The following is an 18290-nucleotide window of genomic DNA, read 5'->3' on the forward strand; positions in this document are numbered from 1 at the left end:
CTGCTGCCCCCTGTGTGGTTTACAATGGAAGTACAGGCAGCACAAACTCATCTGCACTGTATCATGACCTCATTGCCCGGAGTCTTCTCACTTGTCCATGAGGAGAAGAATTTGTATTATTATTATTATTATTATTATTATTATACCCCAGGTAATGCTTTAGCTTTTTCTAACACCGGCGAGAATTTCCATATTTGTTTTGTATTATTTGATTATTTGTATATGTATTTATTATTTCATTTGTATTATTGTATTATTTAATTCAAATGTAAATTATGCAAAGGTAGGAAGAAAGGAGTGACTCAACATTCTTAATGAATGAGCAGGATAAAACTTTATTTTTCAATAAAACGTTTCCTCTGTGACAGAGGTCCACATAGTCATATATATACTGTATGTGTCCTACATAAATATACATAGTCTTTACATCATATGTAATACCATTGAAATATTTACAATCAGACACATAATTCTACTCTCAAACTATTCACAGGCGTATTTTGCATTAAGATGTGTCAAGAAGAGAGAGAGAGTGTGTGTGTGTGTGTGTGTGTGTGTGTGTGTGTGTGTGTGTGTGTGTGTGTGTGTGTGTGTGTGTGTGTGTGTGTGTGTGTGTGTGTGTGTGTGTGTGTGTGTGTGTGTGTGTGTGTGTGTGTGTGTGTGTGTGTGTGTGTCTTAGAAAAGCTGAAAAGCATGTTACTTTTAAAGATTAGGTTTGTGTCAGTCCAAGCTAAGCAGTGGAAAGGGCTTGTATTGCTATTGTATAATATAACTTAATTAAATGATTAGTAGAAGGCATCACTATGATTGCACACTGTCTGTGAGACTGTGCTTTTGTGTTTGTGTCTGCTTCCCTACCTTACCTGTGTGTTTCTATGTATACCTGTGTCTGTCTTATTATGAAGTCAAACGCATGGGCCAATTCATTCAAAGAGAATTGCTGCCATTTACATCCTTAAACACATATCTAGAAATGATTTCACAGCTTTGAATCGGGAATTACTGTAACAGAGATGATTAGCAAGAATTCAGCTTTACGAGACATCATCTGGCAACATTTAGGAGAAAACACATCCATACAGTGAAGTAAATACAAAATCAATATTGCTCCTATAGCATCAGTCAATCTATCACATCTATAGTATATTCACCTTACAATACACACAGCACAACTCAGTTGTATGACATCATACACTGGAATTAATACACTGACTGGCATGAGAGTATAGTACCTTTTTAATTTTCCAATCCTTTTCAACATCTATAAATTCAGCTGCTGAGACAGTTTGTCTGTGTTATTGTGAGTGTTATACTTCTAAGCAGTAAACACAGACAAAATGTAACAATGTAAGACCAGGAATGATACTAGTAGTATTATTAGACATTATCAGAGCACAATCTAGCAAGTATACAATTTCTTTATCTATTATAAATAATATGAAACACCTATTTATGTGCTTATTTGGATGGAATTTAACGGTCTAAACTCGGTGCTTTTGTCATTTTGAGTCATTAAAGACTTATGAGACTGTCATCTTGTGGGGGAAGGGACCATACAAATGCCTGTGCTGTTAATGAGTTGAAAAGATGAGCTGTGAACAGATCACACTCTCAATCATTGATATACAGTACCAGTCAAAAGTTTGGACACACCTACTCATTCAAGGGTTTTTCTTTATTTTTACTATTTTCTACCTTGTAGAATAATTGTGAAGACATCAAAACTATGAAATAACACATATGGAATCATGTAGTAACCAAAAAAGTGTTAAACAAATCAAAATATATTTTATATTTGAGATTCTTCAAACTAGCCACCCTTTGCGTTGATGACAGCTTTGGCATTCTCTCAAACAGCTTCATGAGGTAGTCATTTCAATTAACAAGTGTGCCTTGTTCAAAGTTAATTTGTGGAATTTCTTTACATCTTAATGGGTTTGACCCAATCAGTTATGTTGTGTAGGGGTGGTATACAGAAGATAGCCCTATTTGGTAAAAGACTAAGTCCATATTATGGCAAGAACAGCTCAAATAAGCAAAGAGAAATGACAGTCCATCATTACTTTAAGACATGAAGGTCAGTCAAGCCGCAAAATTTCAAGAACATTGAACATTTCTTCAAGTGCAGTCGCAAAAACCATCAGGCGCTATGATGAAACTGGCTCTAAAGAGGACCGCCACAGGACAGGAAGACCCAGAGCTAAATTTTGTATTTAATTAGGCAAGTCAGTTAAGAACAAATTCTTATTTACAATGACGGCCTACCCCGGCAAAACCCAGACGATGCTGGGCCAATTGTGCGCCGCCCTATGGGACTCCCAATCATGGCCAGATGTGTCTTTGTGAGACGCAGAGTAGGTGAACGGATGATCCGGTGTTCGGTGTTTCCCACCGAGAAGCATGGAGGAGGAGGTGTGATGATGCTTTGCTGGTGACACTGTCAGTGATTTATTTTGAATTCAAGGCACACTTAACCAGCATGGCCACCACAGCATTCTGCAGCGATACGCCATCCCATCTGGTTTGCGCTTAGTGGGACTACCATTTGTTTTTCAACAGGACAATGACCCAACACACCTCCAGGCTGTGTAACAGCTATTTGACCAAGAAGGAGAGTGATGATTGTGGCCTCCACAATCACCTGACCTCAAACCAATTGAAATGGTTTGGGATGTGTTGGACCACAGAGTGAAGGAAAAGCAGCCAACAAGTGCTCAGCATCTGTGAGGACTCCTTCAAGACTGTTGAAAAAGCATTCCAGGTGAAGTCAGTTGAGATAATGCCAAGAGTGTGCCAAGCTGTCATCAAGGGAGGCTACTTTGAAGAATCTCAAATATAAAATATATTTTGATTTGTTTAACACTTTTTTGGTTACTACATGATTCCATGTGTTATTTCATAGTTTTGATGTCTTCACTATTCTTCCACAATGTAGAAAATAGTTTTTAAAAATGTAAAAAACTTGAATAAGTAGGTGTGTCCAAATGTTTGAATGGTACTGAAAGATATAAAGAAAACTATCACTTTACAAGTTTACAGTGTATCAACTCAAAGCGGAGCGGAACTTACAGTGTAAATATAATCTAATAATAATATATCATTTAGAAAAGAACAAATAGCACTAGAACAATTCATCTGTCAAGTCTGGCTATTCCTATTGGTTTGCTACAGCTAGAAGCCTCTATCTAAACAGTGTATTAAACATTTGTACACATTTCATGTTTTGTATTTACAATCATTTACGTACAGTATACACGAAACGTGCTGGCATTACTGCTATGAGGTTTAAGCGAAGGTAAACAGTAAGAGAAAGGACATTGCCTTTAATGATGATCCAATATGCTGTGAAGCAGATCACTGATATGTGTAGAGATCTATGGCTTCACATAATATTGAATCTCTATGTTGGTTATTGTCCATACTGTCAGGACAGGCAGATGAAGTGGGGATGTGTACATTTTTGCAATAGAACTCGAATGTATCCCCATAGAAATAAGTGTAATTGTAAAACATGGCACATATTTACATTTATTGGCTACTGCATGACATGTTAATAATTCTAATTTTGCTTAAAAAATGATAAGTACAATTTTGCAATACAGTATTCATTACATACGTACACTACACTACCTGAACCAGTTACTTATGTCTCACAAATAAGAGAAAACACCTTGCCCTCAGTCTTTCTCTCAACTTCTACCGACAGATAAATATCTATAATTGTAAACATAAATATGGCATTCCAAGCAAATAAGCTGGCAAATAATGTTGTCTTAGTTTAGGAATCTGAGCATGTATGGCACTGAAACATATGACTATCAATTATATAGTCATGGTCATCCCAGACAAGGTGGTGGAGGGATGTAGTCATTATTATGACAAGATTGAACACTGTTAGAACAAAACAGTGTGGTAAGCCTATCTGGGACAAGCGTTATCACTGTAGCTACCTAACCATTCTCTAGTTTAGATCACGTGGAACAATAATTAGTCCTCCCATCTGGATAGTGATTGAAAAACGTGTGCGCTTTGTTTTCAGCTTTTCGGTGTGACACTGTTATGTCATATATTTTTTACTGACACTGTACCAACAGTTTGCTTTTTTCCCTCAACCCTGAAGTCAGTCTTGATTGTGAACTAGTCACTCCCTTGCTTGACAGTCAAGGTCTGGTCTGCTCTGGTGTGCTTTGCTTTGTGCATGTACAGTACAGTACTCTCTATCTTACTACTGCTCTATGGGCAGCCACACTTCTCCAGATACTGGCCTGGCCCTGCTGTTTGGGCCTCTCTCTCTTTTGTTTCTCTGTCAAGCCAGAGAGTGGAGGACTGCAGCGAACTGACTAGACATAGTCCTCTACCCTAGGGATAGATACATGTGTGATTTATCTCTGTGCCCTCTACTCCCACTTGGGTCGTATCAGTGGAGCAGCAAGGAGAAACACTGCAGAGGGCACATTCATTTACAATATATGACTCCAGCTGTGTGACCTGCTCACAGACCTACCTAGACTTCCACTCTATATATCTTGCTTTATGTACTATAGCTACATACAGTTGTAGTCGGAAGTTCACATACACCTTAGCCAAATACATTTAAACTCAGTTTTTCACAATTCCTGACATTTAATTCCAGTAAAAATTCCCTGTTTTATCTCAGTTAGGATCACAACTTTATTTTAAGAATGTGAAATGTCAGAATAATAGTAGAGAGAATTATTTATTTCAGCTTTTATTTCTTTCATCATATTCCCAGTGGGTCAGAAGTTTACATACACTCAATTAGTATTTGGTAGCATTGCCATCAAATTTTTAACTTGGGTCAAACGTTTCGGGTAGCCTTCCACAAGCTTCCCACAATAAGTTGTGTGAATTTTGGCCCATTCGTCCTGACAGAGCTGGTGTAACTGAGTCAGGTTTGTAAGCCTCCTTGCTTGCACCCGCTTTTTCAGTTCTACCCACAAATTTTCAATGGGATTGAGGTCAGGGCTTTGTGATGGCCACTCCAATACCTTGACTTTGTTGTCCTTAAGCCATTTTGCCACAACTTTGGAATTATGCTTGGTGTCATTGTCCATTTGGAAGACACATTTGCGACCAAGCATGAACTTCCTGACTGATGTCTTGATGTTGCTTCAATATATCCACATAATTGTCCTTCCTCATGATGCCATCTATTTTGTGAAGTGCACCAGTCCCTCCTGCAGCAAAGCACTCCCACAACATGATGCTGCCACCCTCGTGCTTCACGGTCGGGAGGGTGTTCTTCGGCTTGCAAGCCTACCCCTTTTTTCTCCAAACATAACGATGATCATTATGGCCAAACAGTTCTATTTTTGTTTCATCAGACCAGAGGATACTTCTCCAAAAAGTACAATCTTTGTCCTCATGTGCAGTTTCAAACCATAGTCTGGCTTCTTTATGGCGGTTTTGGAGCAGTGGCTTCTTCCTTGCTGAGCGACCTTCCAGGTTATGTTGATATAGGACTCGTTTTACTGTGGATATAGATAATTTTGTACCTGTTTCCTCCAGCATCTTCACAAGGTCCTTTGCTGTAGTTCTGGGATTGATTTGCATTTTTCGCACCAAAGTACGTTCATCTCTAGAAGACAGAACATGTCTCCTTCCTGAGCGGTATGACGGCTGCGTGGTCCCATGGTGTTTATACTTGCGTACTATTGTTTGTACAGATGAACGTGGTACCTTCAGGCGTTTGGAAATTGTTCCCAAGGATGAACCAGACTTGTGGAGGTCTACAGTTTTTTTTCTGAGGTCTTGGCTGATTTCTTTTGATTTTCCCATGATGTCAAGCAAAGAGGCACTGAGTTTGAAGGTAGGCCTTGAAATATATCCACAGGTACACCTCCAATTGACTCAAATTATGTCAATTAGCCTATCAGAAGCATCTAAAGCCATGACATCATTTTCTGGAATTTTCAAAGCTGTTTAAAGGCACAGTCAACTTAGTGTATGTACACTTCTGACCCACTGGAATTGATACAAGGAATTATAAGTGAAATAATCTGTCTGTAAACAATTGTTGGAAAAATTACTTGTGTCATGCACAAAGTAGATGTCCTAACCGACTTGCCAAAACTATAGTTTGTTAACAAGAAATTTGTGGAGTGGTTGAAAAACAAGTTTTAATGACTCCAACCTAAGTATATGTAAACTTAGGACTTCAACTGTAGCTTCTATTCTCAAAGAGCAATGGAGACTCACACACAGAACCAGGGAGATCTGTGAAAACAGACAAGGGCAGAAAGCAGTGGCATGATTCCAAGTTATAAGTTATTCCGATTCTAACAATGCATAGGGATTTTAAAAGTCACAGAAGTTTATGTGGATGGTCTACAACAGGTTTTCTCCTGTGAACCCCCCCCCCCCCCCCCACCCGTACTAATCAGGGTTGGAACATAAAAAAGGTTTGGGCAATATGAAAAGGATCTTGTGCCTTTCAAAATGCCAGTGGTTCTAGGTCGCTTAGCAACAGCAGTGGGTTCAGATACACATGGCAAACAAATGCTGATCTCTCTGGACCAGCCGTTAATGCCAACCTCTTCTTAATCCTTTTTCACACCTCTTCATTCCCTCCTTCTGGATAGTAATAATGATGGACAGGAGGTAAAGACAAATAGTTAGAAGGGGGTGGCTCGGTGGGAAAACCTTGAATGAGAGGTTGGCAAACACGCCAACAACATCATAATGTCTTTTACTATTTTGCCCTCAGAGTCTTTCAAGGCCAGGGTGTGTGTGTGTGTGTGTGTGTGTGTGTGTGTGTGTGTGTGTGTGTGTGTGTGTGTGTGTGTGTGTGTGTGTGTGTGTGTGTGTGTGTGTGTGTGTGTGTGTGTGTGTGTGTGTGAGAGAGAGAGAGAAAGAGAGGAGGGGCGGGGAGGGGGAGGGGGAGGGGAAGGGGGTGCATCAGGTGTAACCCTGGTCCTAGGAGCGTTCACTCAAAGCGTTCGTAGTTCCTGGTCTGTCTCACACGGGGTACCATGTCCAGCAGCAGTCTGGAGGGAGAGAAGACAGAGACATTGTGGGATACAAGAGCAGACAAGATGTGTCATAAGACATTAGATGATTAACTGTGTATAATGTAAGATAAATACTTTATTTTCCCCATGGGGGAATGTGTGTGCATATGTGCATGTGTCAATATGTATTCCTATTTATGGCTAATCAAATCAAATTGTATTGGTCACGTACACGTGTTTAGCAGATGTTATTGCGGGTGTTGCAAAATGCTTGTCTTTCTAGCTCCAACAGTGCAGTAATATCTAACAATTCACAACAATACACACAATACACACACATTTAAGTAAAGGAATGGAATTAAGAATATATAAAAATATGGATGAGCAATGTCAGTGCGGCATAGACTAAGATAGAATAGAATAGAATACAGTTTAAAATGTATAGAATATAATAGAATACAGTATATAACGGGTATATAATAGAATAGAATACAGTTTATAACAGGTATATAACAGAATAGAATACAGTATATAATGAGTATATAATATAATATAGCAGAATAGAAAAGAATATAGTATATAATGGGTATATAATATAACAGAATAGAATACAGTTTACAATGGGTATATAATAGAATAGAATATAATACAGTATATAATGGGTATATAATATAATAGAATACAGTTTATAATGGGTATATAATAGAATACAGTATATAATGGGTATATAATAGAACAGAATAGAATACAGTATATAATGGGTATATAATAGAATAGAATAGAATAGAATAGAATACAGTATATAAGGGGTATATAATAGAATACAGTATATAATGGGTATGTGTGTGTCTGTGCATAATATGAGTGTGCGTACAGGTGTGTCATGTGACTGCCTGACATGTGATTGTCTGTTTACATTTGTGAGCGTGTCTGTGCGTCTGTTTGCATTTGTATGTGTGTGTGTTTGTAGGCTACATGTCTCTTACTTGACACCGTAAGCGAGGATGATGAGTCCGATGATGACGCCGATGGATCCGTCCAGGTACCAGACGTCAGGGTGGTGTCTGAACACCTCAGCACTGATGAGGATGGAGAAACCCATGATGCCCCCCACCATGGAGTTAAAAGCTACGGCCACAGAGAAGAACCACATCAATAACCACAAGAGGGAAAATGGAACATGTTGATTAGGCAAAGTAAAGGAGATGGGCTATAATAAATAACAACATCTACCTTTTCACATCTGATAAAACAAACCAGGTGTGTTCTCATTCAGCAGTCTGAGTTTATGTGCATTTACCTGGCTATCATACAAATTTATACAATGACGTTCCCTTTTCTTTCACTCTTTTAGAACTATAATATACGAAGCTACTCTATTCTGAATATCTGGCATCCAAAGCCAGTCAGTCAGAGTCAAACCTCTTTGATTATTCCAATGCCTGTGGTAACAGTGCAGGTGAGCTCAACTTCACCCCCGAAACAGAGTGATAGACAGAGACCCTTTCCTAACCAGTCAGTCATGTGCTTCGATCTAGCACCTGCCTCCATATGTGTCTAGTGGGAGATAAGTGGACGGTCTGAAAGTAGAACAGCAACATCAGGTTTATTGGATTGTTGCTGTGTGTGTTGTGAAGCCTGCGGGAGAGACAGGATGGAGAGCAGGAGACAGGGACAGAGACAAAAAACAATAAAGACAGAGATAGAGAGGAAGGAGTCTAGAAGGGGAGGGGGATGGAGGGAAGGGGCGGAGCGTCTACAGCTGAACCACGTACACCAGTCGCCCCCAGCTCTTATTTATTACCATCATTTGTTTTTCCGCCTCTCATCTATTTCTCTCACCTCTCTGGCACCAGGCCTTATATCTCTACTTTAATTGGCTTCAGTTCAACAAGGCATGCTGTGCAAGCCCTTGGTATTTGTGAGTGCAAGTGTGTGTGTGTGTGTGTGGGGGGAGGGGGGGGGGGGGGGTTGTGTGTATGTGTACAGTACAGTACAGTACAGTGTGTGCACAGTGTGTGTGTGTGTGTGTGTGTGTGTGTGTGTGTGTGTGTGTGTGTGTGTGTGTGTGTGTGTGTGTGTGTGTGTGTGTGTGTGTGTGTGTGTGTGTGTGTGTGTGTGTGTGTGTGTGTGTGTGTGTGTGTATATGTGTGTGTGTGTGTGTGTATATGTTTGGAATTTGGACATGTGAGTCAGTCTTTCCCAGCCTACCGTCAGTGATGAGGGCTCTACTGGTCAGCACTCTCCCCAGCAGGAACTTGAACACAGCCAGGATGATACATACAATCCCACTAACAATAGACACACTGAAGAGGAAGTCATCCTGAGAGAGAAAAAGAGAGAGAGTGAGAGAGGGGAGAGAGGGGAGAGAATAAAAAGGGGAAAAAGTAGTAAATATAGAGTGATGAGTCAAAGGGTTACAGAGTTCTCTTGTCCTCAGCAGTATCATTAATATTGCACAGTCAGGATCAGAGGCCTGATCAGGTGCCTCTCCTCTCCACAAGGTCATTACATTTGTGAGGAGCCTGGTAATAACACACTGCTTTACAAACACATGATACAGTATTAGAGTATTAGTAAAACAAAGAGATGACAATCAGCTTAGTGTAGACATGTTGTCTTGATGCAATATGCCACATATCTTGTTACTGTTAATAGGATGGTCAATTTCAGTGCCTTGTACATGGAGTAGGATTTATTTTTTATTAGATATAAATGTTTATTCTCTGTAAACCTCAATAGTCTCAATCTTGTTTTTTAGATCCTTGTTTTGTTAAAGCGTCATTCTTTACATCACAAGCCTTTACAGTATAAGGTCAAACTGCAGTCTGGTATCAAAACTGAACAACACATATTTTTGTTCCTCCCTCTAATGTGTAGATATCTTGTCTTCCCTTGACGTGTTCAGACTTAAACACCTTCTGGCTGTGAGACTGTTGGGTATGTGTGTGTGTGAGAGTGAGAGTGAGAGTGAGAGTGAGAGTGAGAGTGAGAGAGAGAGAGAGAGAGAGAGAGAGAGAGAGAGAGAGAGAGAGAGAGAAGAGAGAGAGAGAGAGAGAGAGAGAGAGAGAGAGAGAGAGAGAGAGAGAGAGAGAGAGAGAGAGAGAGAGAGAGAGAGAGAGAGAGAGAGAGAGAGAGAGAGAGAGAGAGAGAGAGAGAGAAAGAAAGAGGGCGGGACAGAGAGGGAGAGAGAGAAAGGGAGAGAGAAAGGGAGAAAGAGAAAGAGAGAGAGAGAGGGATAGAGAGAGAGGGATAGAGAGAGAGAGAGGAAATACAGAAGGTGTCTTTCGTTCTCTTTGTTTCTTTCTGTTGTTCTCCCCTGGTTCAAATTAAAGGTCCTCTCCCACACAGCAGCTGGGAAACCAATATCCCTCCTCCATTTTTAATGAGGCTTCAAACTCACTGGGCACTCTGAGGGAGCATGATAGGAATCACATCCATACACTGCTACACACACACACACACACACACCAAATGAGGCCATCTGCCTGATCACTCTCTACCACCCAGTCCTCCCCAGTCTGAATTGGGAGCAATGACCCCTATCCACCATACTTGGTGTCAAACTAGGACCCAGGCCAGTTAATCGTGTCCGGTTGATGGATAACCTCTCATGTACATTTCTTACAAAATTCAGGCGTACGTGGAGATTGTAGGATTTGCATGTGCCAAATGATTAGGATTTATCAAACTGTCAACCGCAACGTATACACATGTTTTCATTGATAAACAAGAGGATTAGGATTTATCAAACTGTCAACCGCAACGTATACACATGTTTTCATTGATAAACAAGAGGATTAGGATTTATCAAACTGTCAACCGCAACGTATACACATGTTTTCATTGATAAACAAGAGGATTAGGATTTATCAAACTGTCAACCGCAACGTATACACATGTTTTCATTGATAAACAAGAGGATTAGGATTTATCAAACTGTCAACCGCAACGTATACACATGTTTTCATTGATAAACAAGAGGATTAGGATTTATCAAACTGTCAACCGCAACGTATACACATGTTTTCATTGATAAACAAGAGCCATGTTACAACCCCGCCTGGAAAATATCATCCGTTAACCTTTTATGGAAACAAAAACGCCTTCATTTGCTGTATGATTTGGAAATGGTGGAACTGGGCCATGACAGTTTCTTAAAGGAGCAGAATATCACATTTCTGTAGAGGTGTGGGCAGAATGTTTAAATCTGTAGCAGTGACTTTTCAAACAAAAAATGCATGCTGTCTATAGTGAGTGCCAAACACTGCAAGACAAGTACATGCTGCCTACAGCTTACACCTCTATGCAAAAGTGTGTTGTTCCTCAATATTTTGTTTATCAATACATGATTTTGTTTCCATCTCCTGCCTTGGTATAGGCTCTGGGATTAAATAGGCTATAATGTCGCGCTCCTATCACACAGCAATACTGTAGACTACCCATACTGTCATAGGCTACCGGTCTATTTACTTTCAGGCATGGTTGGCTATTGAATGAGCAATGGATAAATGGTAGCCTAATACTTATTGTGTAGCAGAGGAGAGACATGCCCTGCAATATGATCATGATTTAGGCCCATATAATAAAAGTAAAATAAGTAAAATAAATATATTAGGCAACATGCTGCTATGTGATCTTCTTACCAATGGCAAATGTATCTGTTTTATCATTAGGCATACGTTTTGAATGTTTTTATTAGCCTACCATCATTATAATTCCTGTGCATCAAACATCTCCATTTCCCCCAAAAGAACAACGTTTGCTTGATCAACCACTGGAAGTTGTGTGTACACATGGTCTGAGATTTGCGTGGAGATGCACACACTTTCTCTTCAAGTTCAAGATGTTTAAATACCAACCTTTAGAGTTTAGGTTTAGAGTCTTTTTTGTGCACATGCCCCTTTGATAAATGAGGCGCCAAGGCAGATGTGTGTGTGTGGCTTGATGGAGACCCCAGGGGCAGGTTTGATTTAGCAACAGGCCCTGGTATAGTATAGTATAGATGAGCCTACTGAGGAGAGACAGCTAAATGAGTCTTTGGCCCGATAAGGCCAAGACATTGAATGAATCGAAGCTTGTTAAACTCCCTCCCATCACACTCATCCTTGTTTAGAGTCAATGGAAGGAGGATGGAGTGGGATATCAACACATAGACATAGACAGAGAGAGCAGGATGGAGAGAGATCTTTAAAAAGAGTTGGTGTGAGGGTGGATGTCTGTGTAAAGACAGATCTTTTGGATCAGTTCAGTCACTAAATTGTATTATACAACACCAAATGAACTCACATTATTTCTTCTACTTCTCTTACACTCTGCCGGAAGCTATGCACTGAGAAACTTCTAACCAGACAGCTGAGGCTTACAAAGCTTAGACCACACAGGCCCTCTTCTACTGAAACTGGCCTACCAGCAGCTACCTAAACAGGAACCAAGAGTATTCTGGGGGCTTATTAACAAGAGGCTGAACAGAGAGAGAGAGATAGAGACCTTTATGGTTGTGAGGTCTGGGGTCCACTCCCAAACCAAGACTTCACAAAACACCCAATTGAGGCTGTACGCAGAATTCAGCAAATATATCCTCAGTTTATAATGTAAAACACAAAATAATGCATGCAGAGCAGAGTTAGGCTGATACCTGCTAATTATCCAAATCCAGAAAAGAGACGTTAAATTCTTCAACCACCTAAAAAGAAGCGATTCCCAAACCTTCCAAAACAAAGCAATCACCTAGAGAGAGATACACCTGGAGAAGAGTCCCCTAAGCAAGCTAGTCCTGGGGCTCTGTTCACAAACACAAACAGACCACGCAGAGCCCCAGGACAGCAACACAATTAGACCCAACCAAATCATGAGAAAACACATAAATAATTACTTGACACATAGGAAAGCATTAACAAAAAAACAGAGCCAACTAGAATGCTATTTGGCCCTAAACAGAGAGTGGCAGAATACCTGACCACTGTGACGGACCCTAAATTAAGGAAATCTTTGACTATGTACAGACTCAGTGAGCATAGCCTTGCTATTGAGAGAGAACGCCGTAGGCAAACCTGGCTCTCAAGAGAAGAGAGGCTATCTGCACACTGCCCACAAAATTAGGTGAAAACTGAGCTGCACTTCCTAACATCCTGCCAATGTTAATAAATTCCCATATCTATTGGGTGAAATTGTCCCGTTCGTCGTAACGATGAGACCAAGGCGCAGCGTGATTGGAATACATTCTTCTTTATTAAACGAAGAACACAAACTAACAAAATAAACAAACTAACAAAATAACAAAACGAACATGACGCTATAAACAACTAGTGCTGACATGCAACTACACATAGACAACTACCCACAAATACAGGTGGGAAAAGGCTGCCTAAGTATGGTTCTCAATCAGAGACAACGATAGACAGCTGCTTCTGATTGAGAACCACACCCGGCCAAACACACAGAAATACAAATCATAGAAAAAGGAACATAGAATGCCCGCCCAAATCACACCCTGATCAAACCAAAATAGAGACATAAAAAGCTCTCTACGGTCAGGGCGTGACAGAAATACCACAGTGTGCCATCACAGCAGCAAGATTTGTGACCTGTCGCCACAAGAAAACGGCAACCAGTGAAGAACAAACACCATTGTAAATACAACCCATATTTATGTTGAATTATTTTCCCTTTGTCACGTTCCTGACCTATTTTTATGTTATTTTGATTATGTTTAGTTGGTCAGGGCGTGAGTTGGGGTGGGCATTGTATGTTGTGTGTGTTTTGTTTAGTCTATGGGTGTTGTATTGTGTATGGGATAGATAATTGTGAGGTTGTCTAGTTATGTCTATGGCTGCCTAGATTGGGTCTCAATCAGAGACAGCTGTCATTCATTTGTCTCTGATTGGGAGCCATATTTAAGGTAGCCATAGGCAGTAGGCTTTTGTGGGTAGTTGTCTTGTTTAATGTTTGTTGCTTGTCTGTGCACTTGCGTTATTTAGCTTCACGATCATTTGTTGTTTTTTGTTTGTTTGTATAGTATTTTCGTTTCATGTTCATCTTCGGTCATTTATTAAAAGAAGATGGCTTATTTTCCTCATGCTGCGTTTTGGTCCGAATCTCTTCCACACGATCGTGACAGAACTACCCACCACAACAGGACCAAGCGGATTGAGGAAGGAGAAAAGGAACTAAAACAATGGAGAGAAGAGGAATGGAGTTGGGAGCAAATTTTCAATGGAGAAGGACCCTGGGCTAAGGTTGGTGTGAATCGCCGCTTGCGGGAGGAGAAGAAGGCAGCCACAGCCCAGGAGCGCTGGTATGAGGAGGCAGCACGTAGGAGAGGCTGGAAGCCCGAGAGGCTCACCCAAAAATTTCTTGGGGGGGGGGGGCTAAAGGGGAGTGTGGCGAAGCCGGGTTGGATACCTGAGCCAACTCCCCGGGCTTGCCGTGGAGTAAGAGGGCGTCGTACTGGTCAGACACCGTGTTATGCGGTAAAGCGCACGGTGTCCCCAGTACGCGTGCTTAGCCCAGTGCGGGCTATTCCACCTTGCCGCACTGGGAGGGCTAGGTTGGGCATCGAGCCGAGTGCCATGAAGCCGGCCCAACGTATCTGGTCTCCAGTACGTCTCCTCGGGCCGGCGTACATGGCACCAGCCTTACAGGTGGTGTCCCCGGTTCGCCTGCATAGCCCAGTGCGGGCTATTCCACCTCGCCGCACTGGCAGGGCTACGGGGACCATTCAACCTGGTAAGGTTGGGGAGGCTCGGTGCTCAAGAGCACGTGTCCTCCTTCACGGTCCGGTATATCCGGCGCCACCTTCCCACCCCAGCTCAGTACCACCAGTGCCTACACCACGCACCAGGCTTCCAGTGCATCTCCAGAGCCCTGTTCCTCCTCCACGCACTCTCCCTATGGTGCGTGTCTCCAGCCCAGTGTCTCCAGTTCCGGCACCACGCACCAAGCCTCCTGTGCGTCTCCAGAGCCCTGTACGCACTGTTCCTTCTCCCCGCACTCGCCCTGAGGTGCGTGCCCTCAGCCCGGTACCTCCAGTTCCGGTACCACGCACCAGGCCTAGAGTGCGCCACGAGAGTCCAGTGTGCCCTGTTGTTCCCCGCACTCACCCTGAGGTGCGTGTCCTTAGCCCGGTACCTCCAGTTCCGGTACCACGCACCAGGCCTATAGTGCGTCTCAGCCGGCCAGAGTCTGCCGTCTGCCCAGCGGCGCCTGAACTGCCCGTCTGCCCAGCGGCGCCTGAACTGCCCGTCTGCCCAGCGGCGCCTGAACTGCCCGTCTGCCCAGCGGCGCCTGAACTGCCCGTCTGCCCAGCGGCGCCTGAACTGCCCGTCTGCCCAGCGGCGCCTGAACTGCCCGTCTGCCCAGCGGCGCCTGAACTGCCCGTCTGCCCAACGCCGTCTGAACTGTCCGTCTGCCATGAGCCTGCAAAGCCGCCCGTCTGCCATGAGCCTGCAGAGCCGCCCGTCTGCCATGAGCCTACAGAGCCGTCCGCCAGACAGGAGCCGCTAGAGCCGTCCGCCAGACAGGAGCCGCTAGAGCCTTCCGCCAGACCGGATCAGCCAGAGCCTTCCGCCAGACCGGATCAGCCAGAGCCTTCCACCAGACCGGATCAGCCAGAGCCTTCCGCCAGACCGGATCAGCCAGAGCCTTCCGCCAGACCGGATCAGCCAGAGCCTTCCGCCAGCCATGACCGTCCAGAGCCGTCAGCGAGCCATGACCGTCCAGAGCCGTCAGCGAGCCATGACCGTCCAGAGCCGTCAGCGAGCCATGACCGTCCAGAGCCGTCAGCGAGCCATGACCGTCCAGAGCCGTCAGCCAGCCATGACCGTCCAGAGCCGTCAACCAGCCAAGAGCGTCCAGAGCCAGCCAGCCAGGATCCGCCAGTCATTCTGGTGTTGCCCCTCATTCTGGTGTTGCCCCTCATTCTGGTGTTGCTCCTCATTCCGGTGCTGCTCCTTATCCTGATGATGCCCCTTAATTTAGGTGGGGTTATTTGGAGGGTGGGCATTGTGAGGGGGATAAAGAAGCGGGGATTGATTATGGTGGGGTGGGGACCTCGCCCTCAGCCTGAGCCACCACCGTGGACAGATGCCCACCCAGACCCTCCCCTAGACTTTTGGTGGTGCGTTCGGAGTACGCACCTTGAGGGGGGGGGTTATGTCACGTTCCTGACCTATTTTTATGTTATTTTGATTATGTTTAGTTGGTCAGGGCGTGAGTTGGGGTGGGCATTGTATGTTGTGTGTGTTTTGTTTAGTCTATGGGTGTTGTATTGTGTATGGGATAGATAATTGTGAGGTTGTCTAGTTATGTCTATGGCTGCCTAGATTGGGTCTCAATCAGAGACAGCTGTCATTCATTTGTCTCTGATTGGGAGCCATATTTAAGGTAGCCATAGGCAGTAGGCTTTTGTGGGTAGTTGTCTTGTTTAACGTTTGTTGCTTGTCTGTGCACTTGCGTTATTTAGCTTCACGATCATTTGTTGTTTTTTGTTTGTTTGTATAGTATTTTCGTTTCATGTTCATCTTCGGTCATTTATTAAAAGAAGATGGCTTATTTTCCTCATGCTGCGTTTTGGTCCGAATCTCTTCCACACGATCGTGACAGAACTACCCACCACAACAGGACCAAGCGGATTGAGGAAGGAGAAAAGGAACTAAAACAATGGAGAGAAGAGGAATGGAGTTGGGAGCAAATTTTCAATGGAGAAGGACCCTGGGCTAAGGTTGGTGTGAATCGCCGCTTGCGGGAGGAGAAGAAGGCAGCCACAGCCCAGGAGCGCTGGTATGAGGAGGCAGCACGTAGGAGAGGCTGGAAGCCCGAGAGGCTCACCCAAAAATTTCTTGGGGGGGGGGGGGCTAAAGGGGAGTGTGGCGAAGCCGGGTTGGATACCTGAGCCAACTCCCCGGGCTTGCCGTGGAGTAAGAGGGCGTCGTACTGGTCAGACACCGTGTTATGCGGTAAAGCGCACGGTGTCCCCAGTACGCGTGCTTAGCCCAGTGCGGGCTATTCCACCTTGCCGCACTGGGAGGGCTAGGTTGGGCATCGAGCCGAGTGCCATGAAGCCGGCCCAACGTATCTGGTCTCCAGTACGTCTCCTCGGGCCGGCGTACATGGCACCAGCCTTACAGGTGGTGTCCCCGGTTCGCCTGCATAGCCCAGTGCGGGCTATTCCACCTCGCCGCACTGGCAGGGCTACGGGGACCATTCAACCTGGTAAGGTTGGGGAGGCTCGGTGCTCAAGAGCACGTGTCCTCCTTCACGGTCCGGTATATCCGGCGCCACCTTCCCACCCCAGCTCAGTACCACCAGTGCCTACACCACGCACCAGGCTTCCAGTGCATCTCCAGAGCCCTGTTCCTCCTCCACGCACTCTCCCTATGGTGCGTGTCTCCAGCCCAGTGCCTCCAGTTCCGGCACCACGCACCAAGCCTCCTGTGCGTCTCCAGAGCCCTGTACGCACTGTTCCTTCTCCCCGCACTCGCCCTGAGGTGCGTGCCCTCAGCCCGGTACCTCCAGTTCCGGTACCACGCACCAGGCCTAGAGTGCGCCACGAGAGTCCAGTGTGCCCTGTTGTTCCCCGCACTCACCCTGAGGTGCGTGTCCTTAGCCCGGTACCTCCAGTTCCGGTACCACGCACCAGGCCTATAGTGCGTCTCAGCCGGCCAGAGTCTGCCGTCTGCCCAGCGGCGCCTGAACTGCCCGTCTGCCCAGCGGCGCCTGAACTGCCCGTCTGCCCAGCGGCGCCTGAACTGCCCGTCTGCCCAGCGGCGCCTGAACTGCCCGTCTGCCCAGCGGCGCCTGAACTGCCCGTCTGCCCAGCGGCGCCTGAACTGCCCGTCTGCCCAGCGGCGCCTGAACTGCCCGTCTGCCCAACGCCGTCTGAACTGTCCGTCTGCCATGAGCCTGCAAAGCCGCCCGTCTGCCATGAGCCTGCAGAGCCGCCCGTCTGCCATGAGCCTACAGAGCCGTCCGCCAGACAGGAGCCGCTAGAGCCGTCCGCCAGACAGGAGCCGCTAGAGCCTTCCGCCAGACCGGATCAGCCAGAGCCTTCCGCCAGACCGGATCAGCCAGAGCCTTCCACCAGACCGGATCAGCCAGAGCCTTCCGCCAGACCGGATCAGCCAGAGCCTTCCGCCAGCCATGACCGTCCAGAGCCGTCAGCCAGCCATGACCGTCCAGAGCCGTCAGCGAGCCATGACCGTCCAGAGCCGTCAGCGAGCCATGACCGTCCAGAGCCGTCAGCGAGCCATGACCGTCCAGAGCCGTCAGCGAGCCATGACCGTCCAGAGCCGTCAGCGAACCATGACCGTCCAGAGCCGT

At 45.0% G+C, this 18290-nt stretch overlaps 1 protein-coding gene across 2 annotated transcripts in view; it reads right to left on the minus strand.

The window, feature by feature from the left end:
- Positions 1 to 308: 308 nt before the first annotated feature.
- The window catches only part of LOC139546749 (transmembrane protein 163a-like), a 102887-nt gene continuing 84905 nt past the window's right edge, over positions 309 to 18290 (minus strand). For both annotated transcript variants that reach the window (XM_071355495.1, XM_071355494.1), the window contains exons 6-8: positions 9183 to 9294; positions 7958 to 8099; positions 309 to 7007 (exon numbers count right to left, since the gene is read on the minus strand). In XM_071355495.1, the coding sequence (XP_071211596.1) occupies positions 6947 to 7007; positions 7958 to 8099; positions 9183 to 9294 (315 nt within the window). In that variant the 3' untranslated portion in view covers positions 309 to 6946. The remainder of the gene's footprint in view (positions 7008 to 7957; positions 8100 to 9182; positions 9295 to 18290) is intronic.

Source organism: Salvelinus alpinus, chromosome 20 (genome assembly GCF_045679555.1).
Source record: "Salvelinus alpinus chromosome 20, SLU_Salpinus.1, whole genome shotgun sequence".
In the NCBI taxonomy this organism is placed as follows: Eukaryota; Metazoa; Chordata; class Actinopteri; order Salmoniformes; family Salmonidae; genus Salvelinus; species Salvelinus alpinus.